The sequence below is a fragment of the Anabrus simplex genome, chromosome 3 (genome assembly GCF_040414725.1).
Source record: "Anabrus simplex isolate iqAnaSimp1 chromosome 3, ASM4041472v1, whole genome shotgun sequence".
NCBI lineage: Eukaryota > Metazoa > Arthropoda > Insecta > Orthoptera > Tettigoniidae > Anabrus > Anabrus simplex.
Window position 1 is genome coordinate 72,275,234 of NC_090267.1, and position 16,283 is coordinate 72,291,516.

The window sequence follows — 16,283 nt, forward strand, 5'->3', positions numbered from 1 at the left end:
TTAAAAATAAACACGACATTTTCAAACATGCTTAATGTTGCATTGATGTTATAATGAAATAAGCGCAGTGAATATGGTGAGCATTTGCTTGGTCATTCTGGTATAATTTTTGAATTTTGCTTCTTGGTATGTTTTTTAAATGTTTTATGCTTTTTGCTACTTATGGCTAGTTTCTAAGAACTGCTGTGCAACATGCAGCACATACGTCCGTTGGTTGCGGTGTAGAATATCTCTACGGCATCCTCTGCCTGTCGTAAGTGGCCACTAAATGGGGTAACCCCAGATTCTAAAGTTGAGATCACCGGATCCCTGGTTAAGTGTAGCATTCCTTCCACATACAGTATCCTACCAGCTTTACCACTTTAATATTTCTACCGGACCTCTCTTGGTCAAGCCTCGCCTGACTTCATTCTACTGAATTCATAGCCTACATTTATTTATTTATTTATTTATTTATTTAAATATTTATTTATTTATTTACTTATTTTAACCTTGCACGCCTTCTCAAAGACCGCACTCCATCACACAACTTCTCCAGATCCTTTCTATGAGGCACATTCAGAGGAAATAAGCATATGTTTTGCCTTCAAGTGTCATGGCTGCCAGCGGTTCAAGTAGATTCAAAGATGGCCATCAGATTAGCAGTCTATATTGTTAATGTCGTTACTCACTACTGCGTGTTTCTGTGACGGTTCATGGTGTGATGCGTTGGATGCAATACTGAAGATCTGCATTAAGATGAACACGACCAATCATACTCCGAGCAAGAGGATGCCGCTAAAATCCCAAACTAGGCCGCACCGGGCCGGGAATCGAACACGGAGTCCTCCGAACCGAAGGCAACTACGCCGACCGTTCAGCTCTTTGGCCGAATGATGTTATATATAACATGGAAAAAATACCTATAAGTAGAGGCATGAATTTTTCGCTTTAACGATAAGCGCGACAAGAAATCTTTTGAAGCGATTTTGAGACAACGAATCATATGGATCTAGTTAAGAAATTAGTCATTTTGTTTTCGCGAAGTACAGCGACAAGGTCCATTTAAAGCGAAATTTACTTATTTTGCGATAAGTGCGAAAATTCAGCAAAATTCATGGAAAATAATGAAATTGAAATGAAATTGTACTCCAATATCACGCGTGTGAAGGGAAAAGAGACAGAATATGACTTATCATTTCGACAGAAGTATTTCTTCGTATTAATATTGTACGAAATCCCTTACAAGTATGGCCATATAGGGTGAAAGCTACGGCGATGTAGGGTGAAAGGGTAATTTGTTATGAAATCTTGATCACAGCTATATTTTAGTCTTATCAAGATGACATAAGGATTAATAAATGATTATCAATATTGTTTCTTTTTATTTATCTTTCACATGAATAATTCGCAAATCTCACGAATTAAACTTTTTATGAATTATTTTAGGAAATGATTAACGCGAAATTAAAGCGATGGGGTCAGCTCTATTTCGCGAAATAACGCGAATAATAGTTTCCTTTTCGCGAAATCCAACAAAAATTAATGCGAAAAAATCATGCCCCTACCTATAAGCCACTGGACCACCGCTGTTCTAAAACTACAGCTTCTCCAGCTATTCAATGTGAATAAAGAATTTCACTATCTATCGCTTGCAGTAAAACTGCACAATTAATCAAGTTATTTATTTATTTAAACAATTTGCTTCACGTCGCACCGACTCAGATCTTATGGCGACGATAATCAAGGGATTATAGTAACAGTTACGATGTGATTTACATGGAGGCCTCTTGGTCGAAGGCCAACTCAAGGAAAGTCAAGTCACATTCCTTCGCCCGCAGTGTTGCATGCAAGTACAGTATTTTCTTCCTCTTCCTTGTTTTCCTGGGTCGGCGCTTGGTATGGATTTAGCTAAGTTTTACGGCCGGCTACTTTTTCTCAAGCCAAATTAATGTTGGGGGGGGGGGGGGAGGAGGCATTCACTATTGCGTGTTTCTGTGGAGGTTTGTAGCGTGATGTGCTGTGCGCAGATGAAGATCTGTATTGAGACAAACACTAACATCCAGTCCTCGAATCTTAAAAACCTAAAATTAGTGGGTTACATCCAGTTACAACAAACGTCCCTCAATGTGTAATGCATCACGCATATAGAAGACATTTTATGATAAAGAAGAAATCCATATTTGAATGCACCAGTTTGAAAATCTTAATTTGGTTGCACAGCAGTTTTCTACTGTGCCAGCTATTCGTTAGAAAACAATCCAAGATGCTTCTTTTGATTTGATTTGCGATTACACTTTTCAGCGTCTTGAATTGGTGCATGTTGCAGTGCGGTGGTTTTGCAGCCACGTCTTCATATACTTCTCAGGCTTAAATCGGTCAACTGGTGAGGCATTTGCACGTATGAACATAAGACTGGGGATGTAAGCAATGAACAGTGATGACTAGAGCCCGGATTATATGTAATATAAAAATGAGAAATATGTAGCTAAAATTGACAAAATATATAGTTAAATATCTAATAAATAAAAATATGTAACTGGATATCTAAGATTTGTACAAAGAGAAGGAAAGAAAACCGAAAAAAGTTAAAAGTGCAGATGTTATTCAACCTGTAAATTTCATTTGGAGGCACGATTAATTTTTTTTTCAAATTTTCTGCGGTCATCGAATCCCTTCTTTCCGTTAGGATGTTCTTATATATAGAAAAAGACCTTTCAACTTCACATGAAGTCAGTGGCGCGTATTTCAAATTGCCCGGCAAAGAAATATTTAATTGTGGACTAGCTCAAGCAAGGAAGGTCCTTATAAAGAGAAGAAATTTGATGTCATCAAACACACATATGCTTATTATAAAAATGTTTCTGAAGACTTATGTGGAGTATAGCCCTTTATGTAAGTGAACCGAAGAAAGAAAGAAAGAAAGAAAGAAAGAAAGAAAGAAAGAAAGAAAGAAAGAAAGAAAGAAAGAAAGAAAGAGAAAAAAGCACTTTTGTAATTAAACCGATGACTGGCGAAGGGATCACAAAAGAAAACAATGTGACAAAAGTTTGTGCAAGGGAAGACTGATAAAACAGCTCAAGACACCCAAGAATTGCACCGTCAACATAGCTAAATGATGCGATTCTTTGACTGAATACCTCACTATAAATTATTAAATTATGTTTTGATGTTAGACGTATAGGCTTTTAAAACCATTTTAAAGTGTTTAATTAAAAACTTAAATCGCTGTAAAACTGGTGAAAAAAAGATTGTGTTTATTTTCAATTGTGCTATATCCTTCAAAATATTTAAAATATGTAATATTAATCAAAATATTTATTATGCATCGAAATATGTAAACATATGTAACTTGAAACTCCTGGAGTAATGGTCCTTTTAGTGTGATTCGCCGACATTTCGTTTTTCTTGCAGCTACCTACATACATGGGAACAGAACATGTAATTACATATAATCCGGGCTCTAGTGATGACTGATATTGTTACTCATCAAGCTGAACCTTCGATATTCACGATTACCAGCGTAGCTGAAGAGTTAGAACTCAGTGACAGAATGTGTTAGGGCATACGGCGTATACCGTCTACTACAGCCCTGGATCCAGCCCCAACAGAAACTGAAAGCTTGATATGTGGCCCTCAGGGCACAGTAATTTGGAGACCCTTGCTATAGACTACCCTTGTTAAAGAAAAATCAACGCTTGTGCAGTGCACAGTGCGTGTCAGTGTTTCCATCAATGCACTACTGAATTAACTGTGTGCTACTAGCGATGTGTATTAGTGTAGCAAATACTACAATTCTTAAGGAAGGGTGGACTTACCAGCTGTGTCTTGTTCTCTGGTAGAGGCATGCCCTTCTCTAGCTCGAAGATGGAGAGCGGGAAGACCTTTGGTCCCGGTCGCAGCAGGGGTGGGTCCTGTCTTCTCACCATCTCCAGGAAGGCCGGGATGACCCCTGGACTGGGATACAGCTCGATGTCGGACGGCAGGATGTAATATGTGACAGCCGACTCCCTGGCTATATTCCGTCCCACGTTCACCGGGTACAAGATCCTGTTCTTGGCCTTGTACAGCGAACTAGCAGAAACGTTGAACCAAGGCGCAGGCAGCGAACAGTTGGCACGTTCGAGTACGGCACGCTCCGACCGCGGCACTTCTCGAGGCACGTGACGTGTACCGAAGAACACGTGGAACGTCACAAACTCTTCGACAAGCGGCGACAAACAATCGCGCGCATATCTTATAGCAGCCAACGTAGGCTTGAAGTCCGTCCCCGGTGCGTGCATGGCTAGAGACACTGGGCCTTGCCATCGCTCTAGAAGAGGCTTCAGGTTGTCTAGAAAGGTATAGTCTGCGTGAGTTGTATACGTTATAGTTTCAAAACACCTATATTTTCTTTTTGCAGGCACATAATTATAGAGAACCCAAAAATCACTACGCTGCGCTGTTCGAGGTTCCACTGTTTTATCGTTACACTTTATCACTTCCTCGATGCTTCTCACCTCTTGGTTATTTTCGCTTGTGGAGGGAAAGCTAGCAACAGAGTTCTCGAGCAGTGATTGAGGCGTCGAGGTGGTAGTCACTTTGGGTTTCTTAGTCGACTGCTCTGCCACTACGTCTTCTGGCACGACCCTATTGCTAACCGTCTCCGGCTGTGTGTTGCGCTGACTACTAACACTAACACTACTAGATACAGCAGGACCCGAGACAGGGCCTGAAGCAGGTCCTTCCGTGTTCGCACTCATTAAACTTGCCGACTCCGGAGCTATTTGGGCAAGGTTCCGACCGGAAGCCTGCAGCTCCTCGATAAAGTCCACTCCATTCTTGGAGGCTATGTGAGGGCCTACGTACAGTAATAACACTACCACATTCAAGAAGATGCTGAAGCGCAGTAACCACGTCTTGCGTACAAACATGGTCGCTGGAGAGACGAGGGCACTGGTGCGGGATCGAGGGCGGCTTACGGCGGCGGCGGCGGTGATGACTGAGGGCCAGCGGTCGCCTCATCCCATCCTCAGCTCATCCTCGTCACTGGAACAGAACACACCTCCTTAAGTTTGAACCCTCAGATACATAGAAATAAATACATGGTTTCATGCAGTGATTCTCAACATTTTTCAGCTGGCGCCCGACTTTTATGGAATCCGTAAATCGTACAAACAAACAAACAAACAAACAAACAAAACTCTTATTGCAAATATTCTCAGAAACACTTGCACTTGAGAACAATGTAGAATAAGTTAAGTTAGTGGGCATAAAATTCACAACAGTCCTCTAACTACAGTAAGTGTTACAAAAACTAAGATGTGTGGTAGAAAAGAAAATTAAATTGAAATACCGTACGAAAAAATTACCATGTCAACAAAGTGGCCAGAGCAGAAGTTTAAATATGTTAATTTCACTCACATTAATGTACCGAAGAATAAATAATTTGCCTTCAAGAACTGAAATTCTGCTTCAGAAGGCAAACACTTAAAGATAAAACTGGCAGATAGAGAGAATGGACAAAGGGTGATACCGAAACAAATTCTACAATATGCAAGTAATGGGAAAAGATCCATTGACGTCCTCTAAAGCAAACTCAAAGCAATCGTTTCGTTACATAATAATAATAATAATAATAATTTCGTGTGGCTATTTCTAGCCGAGTGCAGCCCTTGTAAGGCAGACCCTCCGATGAGGGTGGGCGGCATCTGCCATGCGTAGATAACTGCGTGTTATTGTGGTGGAGGATAGTGTTATGTGTAGTGTGTAAGTTGCAGGGGATGTTGGGGACAGCACAAACACCCAATCCCCGGGCCATTGGAATTAACGAATGAAGGTTAAAATCCCCGACCCAGCCGGGAATCGAACCCGGGACACTCTGAACCGAAGGCCAGTACGCTGACCATTCAGCCAACGAGTCGGACATAACAACAACAACAAATCAGTCCTTTTTTCCTGGGAGAAAAGGTGGCGGTACTCACAATGTATGTGCCCATTAGAACAATTTCCACACTTCTAAAAGATGCGTCTACACTTGTATCAGATCAGCGTATCTGTATCAAGAATTGATACGCGATCATGATACAGCCGTCTTTTGACAAGGCTGCCCAATTTGTATCACGCATCTGTATCATGTATGCGATGTGTTGGTTTTCCACACATCGGTCTTGTATCATTAGTTGGCTCTCCAGCTGATGCCAGCTCTTCTAAAGGATCAGATACACTGTTTTTTCTGCACAGTTCGATAGGTCTCCCAATGTCTTTTCGCGATTCCCTCAAATGCGTCATTCTTTTTCAACTGATTACAATGGTGCGGATCCTTTGGGTTCCACAAAACGACCTTTTGTTGATAACTTATAAACTGTTGAACTTATTCCATGGACTACTCCGAATCAATTTTTATTCAAATCGGAAGATCCCCAAGCAAATGTTCGTGCAAAACTGAACGAAGTGTGAAGGACGGGGCGCAGCACACGAGGCGATGATACGGAGTATCGAATGGGGAAACGCTCCGTCCACACTGTCCGTTTCTGTATCTCGTATCATCCCTTTGATGCGATGGCGAAAGAGCGACTCTCGGTGCGAACATCCCCGATCCGATCATTGTATCATATTTGATACACGATCTTGATACAGAACTCTTATTTCCACCACAAGACCAATCATGATACAGTTACGGTGATCTGATACAAGTGTGGAAGCAACTTAACATTCCTATATACCCTCGTCGTCATCCATTCCTTTCTCTTGCAGAAGCTTTTTTCTTTTCTTTTTGATAGTGTTCGGCGATCTGGCCAGCCATTATCAGAGTATATATCCTTCTGACGCCGTGAATCTTCAGTCTTGGTTTTGCGACCCCTTTCACCAAGTGTACCTTCGGTACCGTGCTAGTTTTGTGTCTTTATAGCATGACAAGTAAACCTCACAATTTCTACTTCTTCAGTCTTCCTATTTAGCTCATTGACTAAAAGAAACTATTTGTTTTACTAATTTTTAACAGCGTTTTGCATTGATTTAACTTAAGAGTAAATTTATTCAAAATTTACGTGAACACCTCAATGTTTCATAGCAGATATAGAACTGTTAGTCTGACAAAGGAACCAATCGGAAGTGAACACAACTTCTTGTTTTCGGCTGCATCATCAACCTATGAAGCCTGTGAAACATGTAGCCTACGCATGGTGCCAACTTGTGAAAATCAAAACTGAAAATTCAATTCGTGAATATGTATAATAGCTGTTGTGTCAAAAAATCGCAGTTTAAAAAAATTCGGAAAAGGAGGTGCCCGTGTTGGGTAGCGGGAGAAAAAAATCACTGTAATAATAATAATAATAATAATAATAATAATAATAATAATAATAATAATAATATCGCATGGGGCTTTGTGGGGTCATAGATGTGCAATACCTAGCACGCAATAGGTAGGCCTACTGTGGAAATAAAATACGTAGCCAGTATGGGTTTGAAATTTTACTGTTGACACTTTATTTCTACACATCTTCAAGACCATGAGTTCCAAATTCTTTTCCATCACTGGAGCAGCAGGTATGCTCGGCTGGGGCTTCAGTAGGGCGGACTTCTCCTCATGGCGCTAGGGCACTGTAACTTCCAGACGGCCCTAATAAGCCCTTTGATGCTCAATACTTGTGGTTTCCGGAATTCTGAGAAGTCGTCTTTCTATTCTCTCGACCATTTTGAATCTATTTTTATATTGTCCATAAGTCACGGCATTTTACATGAAGAAAGCGTTCACACGTCTTCGCACTACAGTTTCCTCAAATGTTTACTATTCGAACTGCTTTCGGTGTATACTTTAATTCACTGAGAGGAACCAAACTACTATAGCAGGGCCCACGAGAATTAAAGTCTGCCATTTAGCGCCACCGGTGTGAAAAAGTTGACTAACGCTGCTCGAAAATGGCCTGTTGCTATGGCAACAATAACAGAGATGCCACGTGGGTTGGCTTGCTCTCAGTGGCTTTTGTGATATTATTCGGAGTAGTACTGTGTTAGCTGCGTTAGTTGTCGCTGGTTGTAAGTTAATCAGTGGCTTGTTGTACAGTTATATTCTCTATTTGATATGTACATTTGTTGAGGTTATTGTCAGCTTAGTGAATATGAAATCTCGTATTTATGGGCAATGACATGTTCCGTCATAAATGCCGGAATTATTAACACGAGCTTAGGAACGGGTCAAAGTTTATTGAATTGCATTAGGCCATCCTTCCTCTTTTAAATTAAGAAATTGAACACTTGTCGCATGAGCTATCTAGAGATAATTTTGATTCGAAAGCTTTCAAGAACGGTTTCGAAACTATAAACTTATTATACATTTTAAAAAAATCTCTCGGTCACAAGTTTTAATGCCGTATGTATATTATGTATTTATCGATTTATGAAGTCACATGTTTTAAGAACAAGTACAACTGGGCGAACATCCTCTATTAATTGAAAGGGTCCAGCACTTCGAAAAATGAAGATATCTGCCTAAAAATCAGAAGGGCCACGAACAGCGTGAAAATGAAAGACTCGCTAGACCTCACAAACCTAATACCGTCGGGGTCGGAAAAGAACATGAGTTGACCACGGAAGGTCGGATAGGAAAGGCCTAGCACAAGTAAGAGGAAGCAATGCCAGGACTCAGCCAAGGGCCCCGTGATTGGTGGTGGTGGTGGTGGTGGTGGTGATTACTTTTTAAGAGGAAGTACAACTGGGCAACCAACCTCTATATAACACTAATCAGAGAGGAAAAATGGAAGGGATCAGACACTTCGAAAAATGAAGGTATCGGCCAAAGGAAGACGAGGCCCACGAAGAGCGTGAAAGGCCCAATAATTCGTCTTGCACTAACAGCAAACCAAATACTAATCTTCGTATCATAAACATCATAAGGATTTTCTGCACACCAATAGCGAGAGTTATGACAGTCTACACGACAATTAAAATTGAGTGTGATTTATTCGGTGACCGTTCAAGATCCACACTCGTACTATACGTGCACATAGCTAACTCACGTGCATATCAATGCATAACTGTAGTTTTTATTATTATTATTATTATTATTATTATTATTATTATTATTATTATTATTATTATTTTGTGTAAAACAACAGATATACTGTATATTGATATTCAAATCGGTACAACAGTACAAAGAAATGAATATGTTAAAATTCCATTCGCCGGCGGTAGCCTTCATAATGCATTGTTGTTGACAGCCTACAATATTAACAGGAGCTTCACAATTTGTAAGTTTATTACAGTGGCGGTGGTATCCGGATCGGATATTGGAATCATACCAAAAAAGTATCCATCTGCCGCATAATGTGTTCTTAATTATATAGAAGAATTATAACCGTGGCAATCTGAAACTGATTAATGCCATCATTTTCTTCGTTCCTATGGTCTTGTCATAAGCCGGACCGAACCAGTCCAGACCAATATTTTGACGCTCTGCCCTATGTTTCAACCTTGTCATTCATCTTTCGTGTTAATGTATTCCGGTGCAATGTGAGCTTGTTGGAGCCGCCACCATGTTGGATCTATAACCTATCAATCAATCAATCAATCAATCAATCAATCAATCAATCAATCAATCAATCAATCAATCAATCAATCAATCAATCAATCAATCAATCAATCAATCAATCAATCAATCAATCAATCAATCAATCAATCAATCAATCAATCAATCAATCAATCAATCAATCAATCAATCAATCAATCAATCAATCAATCAATCAATCAATCACTACTGATCTGCATTTAGGGCAGGCGCCCAGGTGGCAGATTCCCTATCTGTTGTTTCCTAGCCTTTTCTTAAATGATCGCAAAGAAATTGGAAAATTACTGAACAATTCCCTTGGTTATTCCAATCCGTAAATCCCCTTCCTATAAACGAATATTGCCCCAATTTGTCCTCTTGAATTCCAACTTTATCTTCATATTCTGACCTTTCCTACTTTCAAAGACACCACTCAAACTTATTCGTCTACTGGTGTCCTCCCACGCCATCTCTCCTCTGACAGCTCGGAACATACCATTTAATCGAGCACCTCGTCTCCTTTCTCCCAAATCTTCCCAGCCCAAACTTGGCAACATTTTTGTAACGCTACTCTTTTGTCGGAAATCACCCAGAACAAATCGAGCTGCTTTTCTTTGGATTTTTTCCAGTTCTTGAATCACGTAATCCTGGTGAGGGTCCCATACACTGGAACCATACTCTAGTTGGGGTCTTACCAGAGACTTGTATGCCCTCTCCTTTACATCCTTACTACAACCCCTAAATACCCTCATAACCATGTGCAGAGATCTGTACCCTTTATTATCACTCATATTTATGTGATTACCCCAATGAAGGTATTCTTATATTAACACCTAGGTACTTACAATGATCCCCAAAAGGAACTTTCACCGCATCAACGCAGTAATTAAAACTGAGAGGACTTTTCCTATTTGTGAAAGTCACATCCTGACTTTTAACCCCGTTTATCATCATACCATTGTCCACCGTCCATCTCACAACACTATCGAGGTCACCCTGCAGCCGCTCACAATCTTGTAACTTATTTATTACTCTGTACAGAATAACATCATCTGCAAACAGCCTTATCTCTGATTCCACTTCTTTACACATATCATTGATATATATAATCGCTGTAAACACTAGAAACCATGCCAAAAGAGAGAAAAAAATACCCCTAAAAGCATTCTGCTTGAGCAGTGAATATATAAACTAGAGAATCAACATTACACATAGAAGGAAAAACAGCATTTTGCAGAGTTTGCAGTGGTGCATATTGCTATTTTCAGTGCATATGAATCCACCCTCACCTTGTAAGGCAGCAGATATCGAGCGATTTGGACGTGTGGTAAGGGTCGCGTAGCTGTAAGCTTGCGTCCGGGAGATGGTGGGTTCGATTCCCACCGTCGACAGCTCTGAAGATGGTTTTTCACGGTTTCCCATTTTCACACCAGGTAAATGTTCTGGGACTTTACCTTAATGCCACGGGCACTATCTTACCATTCCTAGCCCTTTCCCATCCTCGCGTCGCCGAACACCTTCGATGCATTTGTGCGACGTTAAACCACTAATACAGAGGTGGGGAGAAGGAATAAAGAAAGATACAAACACAAGAAGATAGAATACTGCGCCATAGCGAAAGCCCCCTTTTCCGGCGAAGCTGCCGTTACGTTAAAGACAATCGTAACCCTGGAAACAGGCCCGTACAAAGTGCTACTAGCCGGGCCTTAACGCCCAGCAGACATACGCCTTTAACTGTTGACTGGCCATTTTTTGTTAAAACATGCAAAACTCGTGTAAATAACAAACGTAATGATTAACACAATAAAGATGTATCCAAACAAGTTTGATGGACCTATTAAAGCCCAGAATAATACATTAAATGCAAAGTGACACGGAATTTAAATATGAACGTAATTGTCACATTCAATCGGGGCAGCTTCGAGATTTCCTTTTTTCTTTTTGAGAATTCTTCAATGTCCTGAGTCAGGCTCCATGCACTGGTTAGCCTGATACAGTCATACAGGGCGGTGTGGAGAATTGCCATGCTTTTGACAGAAGAGACAGAGTGTAAATTTATTATCCAAACAGAGGTATCCAAGATTTTTTTTTTGTTTGCTAGTGGCTTTACGTCGCACCGACACAGACAGGTCTTATGGCGACGATGGGATAGGAAAGGGTTAGGAATTGGAAGGAAGTGGCCGTTGCCTTAATTAACGTACAGCCCCAGCATTTGCCTGGTGTGAAAATGGGAAACCACGGAAAACCATCTTCAGAGCTGCCGACAGTGGGATTCGAACCCACTATCTCCCGGATGCAAGCTCACAACTGCGCGCCCCTTACCGCACGGCTAATTAGCCCGGTCCAAGGGGTTTAAACACTTTGTGCGACCCGTATTTATATATATAAAGATTGACAGTTCGAAAGGTTTGCAGTAAGTTACTAGAGATCTAGCATTCCTCAGAAGATGGTAATATTTAGGTAGATGGAGACAGCCCATTCTCTTTGTCTGGAACTAGAGGACAGTTATTCCTTAAAAGTGAATGTGAGCGCCGAAAAATTAGTGAAAGCTGCTGAAATGGCGACAAGACGCGAAGCTAAGTGTTACGTAACTAGGTCACGTAACTATTACGAGTGTGACATTCAATAATGAGCTAGCTAGCTAGCTAGCTACCTAGCTAATGTCCTGTCATGTCCTAAGTGCGCTGATATTTCATTTCGGGCTTAGAATAATTAACCGTCTCAATCTTACGCAAAACACGCTGGAGGATCTTCAATGTAACATCGTGATAAAGGCTCCTCTCAGGGTTCGTCCGCACAGAAGATAATATATGGAACTTAATCTCGTACTGTTTGACGTTGCACCGACGCAGATAGGTCTTATGGCAACGATGGGGTATGGCATAATTAGAACTGGGAAGGAAGCAACCGAGGCCTTACCTAAACTTAGCATTTCCTAGTGAGAAAATGGGAAACCACACAATACTATCTGCAGAGCTGCCGAGAGAGAGGTTCAGACCGACTACTCCCGAATGCAAGCTCACAACTACGAGACACAAACCGCCTAGCCAACTCGGTCTGTTAGGAACTGCGAACTGGCCGCGCGGTTAGAGTTGCGTAGCTGTGTGTTTGCTTTCGGGAGACGGCGGATTCGAACCCCACCTTTTCTCATCCTTGTGTCCCGGAAAACTTCAGATATGTTAGTCCGACGTTAAAACTACCAGCAATAAAAATAAAATGTGTTTCCAACCCTTGTCCCAGGACTCAATTGAACACCAAATATGGGACAATAAACCATGTGTGTAAGTATAACTTGGTGAGTGGATCCAATCAAACGGATCAGATACAGAGGCTTCCATATCAATCAAATGAAATCAAATCAATCACTTCTGATCTGCATTTAGGGCAGTCACCCAGGAGGCAGATCCCCTATCTGTTGTTTTCCTAGTATTTTCTTAAACGATTGGAAAGAAATTGGAAATTTATTGAACATCTCCCTTGGTTTATTCCAATCCTTAAATCCCCTTCGTATAAATGAATATTTGCCCCAATTTGTCCTCTTGAATTCAAACTTTATTTTCATATTGTGATCTTTCCCACTTTTATAGACACCACTCAAACTTATTCGTCTACTAATGTCATTCCACGCCATCTCTCCAATGACAGCTAGGAACATACCACATAGTCGAGCAGCTCGCCTCCTTTCTCCCAAGTCTCCCAGCCCAAATTTTGCAAGTTTTTCAACGCTACTCTTTTGTCGGAAATCACCCAGAACAAATCGAGCTGCTTTTGGATTTTTTTTTCTAGTTTTTGAATCAAGTAATCCTGGCGAGGGTACTATATACTGAAACTACACTCTAGTTGGGGTCTTACCGGAGACTTAAATGCCATCTCCTTTACATCCTTATTACAACCCCTAAATACCCTCACGACCAAGTGCAGAGATTTGTACCCTTTATTTACAATCATATTTATGTGATTACCCCAATGAAGATATCTCCTTATATGAACATCTAGGTACTTACGATGATCCCCAAAAGAAACTTTCACCCCATCAACGCAGTAAATAAAACTGAGAGGACTTTCCCAATTTGTGAAACTCACAACCTGACTTAATCCCGTTTATCATCATACCATTGCCTACTGTGTATCTCACAACATTATCGAGGTCATTTTGCAGTTGCTCACATTCTTGGAACTTATTTATTACTCTGTACAGAATAACATCATCCTCATAAAGCCTTATCTCTGATTCCATTTCTTTACGCATATCATTCATATCAGTCTTCCATGATTATATATATATGAAAACAAAGGTCCAATAATACTGCCTTGAGTTGTTGTTTTTTCTTTTTTGCTAGCTGCTTTACGTCGCACCGACACAGATAGGTTTTATGGCGACGATGGGATAGGAACGGCCTAGGAGTTGGAAGGAAGCGGCCGTTGCCTTAACTAAGGTACAGCCCCAGCATTTGCCTGGTGTGAAAATGGGAAACCACGGAAAACCATCTTCAGGGCTGCCGACAGTGGGATTCGAATCCACGATCTCCCGGATGCAAGCTCACAGCCGCGCGCTCCTAACCGCACGGCCAACTCGCGGTTCTCTGAGTTCTATTTTCTGGAAATATGGCCACCCATTCAGTACTTCTGTCCAATTGCACTCATTTTTGCCAGTAGTCTCCCATGCCTTAGATAGGTCAATCGCAACGCAGTCCATTTAACATCCTTAGCGGCCAGAGCAAAAGAAAAGAAATTGAGGTAGCTTTCCAAACCACCCAGAACAAATACAACAAAGGGTGCTTTTCTCCAAATACCAAAATTCTTCATTATAACACTGTCTCCAAGCAGGTATCTCTGTGTATCACAATGCATTATCCTCTCCCAGAATTGTGCGCTCGCTAAGTTAGAGCAAAAAGAGAGAAATATGAGTGGCGACTGGTGCAGAAAATCAGTCTTTTGCTTTCCACTTAGTTTTCCACACTGAAAAAACACGCAAACAACCTCAACACAGCACATTCCTTATTAAAAAACTATAAAACTATATAATTAAGCATACAATAACACCTGCAATGGCAAAATATTCACGAACTCATAAACACTTGGTGTGAGCGAGCAAAAACAGAACTTCCCAATGTTACCAACATCATTGAAATAAAACCAGCAACGTCGTAATTCAAAATCGCATGTTATGTTCCTATAGTGATATTTATAAACTTGACATTTTTAATTACAGAAAATCACAATATTATGTCATTTTGACAACATGAAAAGTACAAATTGGTAGTATTCTATCCTCTTTGGTATGAAAAGACCTGGCGTGAACAGCTCTACAGTATTTCGTTTTCCCGTTTGCTTTGAGCGACCTCCTCTTAAATACTACCACTGAGTCAAGAGGGTGCCACCTTGCCATGTTCTCATATCGGTCGTAATGCAAGTGTGACAAGTGCTGCCTCTCTGTGGTCGAACGAAGAATCGCTGAGAAGTGATGCCTTGGCGGTCTTGGCTGTTGTTTCCACAGCCTATCGGAAAAATTGGGCACGCATGCGCAAAGGGCAGATTTTCTGGTTTCTGGCTAAAAGCTTAGAAATTCTCGCTGAGCTGTGATCGCACAGCCTAGCACAGCCACTCGGCGTGGAGCGCGCGAGTAACCTGGTTGCGAGGGGAGTTGAATAATTTCCTATTCCTTGGCTGACGTCTATTTCAATGCACCGTATTTGATTGTAGATAATATTTTAAAGTCATTTAGTTTTCAAATAGGCTGCTGCACTTCAGCACGTAAGGTACGGCCGCCCCTGAGAAAGATTCTTCACAATATTATTGGCCTAAACTACAAAAACGGGATGTACATAAGAAAATCCAGACAAGAAATCTACTCTCAGATATAAAAGATCACGGGCACAATGCTCAAAGTAAGGTTTACTTGTACGGTCACCTACGACGGATGGACGACTCTCAATGGAAAAAAAAAACCCGCCATTTTTAACAATTTTGACTCAAAACCAAAAACTGCAATTCCCTAGTACGTTAACGTGAAGAAAGACCTCGGGAAAAAAATGGACCTGCAAAGAGGCCTTTTCAGAACAAGCAAAGTGACTTTTGGGGACTTTCTGGGATGTGAAGTGGACCACTGATGCAAAGTGGTCGGATGAACGCCGTGCTGGTTCAATCATGAACTAAATAAACGCCAGAGTGTATAAATAAACTTATCTTGGTACCTAGTTGGCCGATTAGTAATAAATAAACAAATAAACAAGTAAACAAACAAATAAATAAATGTAAAAATTACCATTTTTTCTGTGCGCTTCAAGGTTTCACCTCGTAATTTTTCTTTAAAGTCTTTGATTAGATGTCGAAAGTAGTTTCAATTCATGTCTATGTTACATTACGGCAAAACAAGCTCGACAGAATTTCTCGCAACACTGTATTTAAATTCCGGGATGGCAAGGATGTGTACTAGACTATTTTAATCCATTGGTATACAGTGGCATAGCAATATTAAGGAGCCCAAAACAAAGAAGGGCAAATTTCTCCGTTAATATTATCACTAGAGCGAGTAAAAATATGAAGACATTTTTACCAAAATAAAAAATAAAATGTATTAAAAATATAAAGTTTAAAATGACGAAATATGAAATTATGTGAAGTCGTTCGTGCTAGTATTAATTTGGATACTTGAAAGTTAATTGGTAGAAATTCATTACAAATTCAATATAATAAAAGTATTAGATTGAATTTTTACTTTAAAATTATTAAATAATAAGTTTCTTTTAAGACTGTTTATTTAAAACTCCCAGTAATT

The 16,283-nt window shown here is 40.5% G+C and overlaps 1 protein-coding gene across 5 annotated transcripts in view; it reads right to left on the minus strand.

Moving 5' to 3' along the window:
* Window positions 1–16,283, minus strand: part of LOC136865980 (beta-1,4-glucuronyltransferase 1) — a 467,674-nt gene that overhangs the window by 24,438 nt on the left and 426,953 nt on the right. For all 5 annotated transcript variants that reach the window (XM_067142565.2, XM_067142567.2, XM_067142566.2 and 2 more), the window contains one exon: window positions 3,798–5,007. In XM_067142565.2, coding sequence (XP_066998666.1) covers window positions 3,798–4,892 — 1,095 coding nt within the window. In that variant the 5' untranslated portion in view covers window positions 4,893–5,007. The remainder of the gene's footprint in view (window positions 1–3,797; window positions 5,008–16,283) is intronic.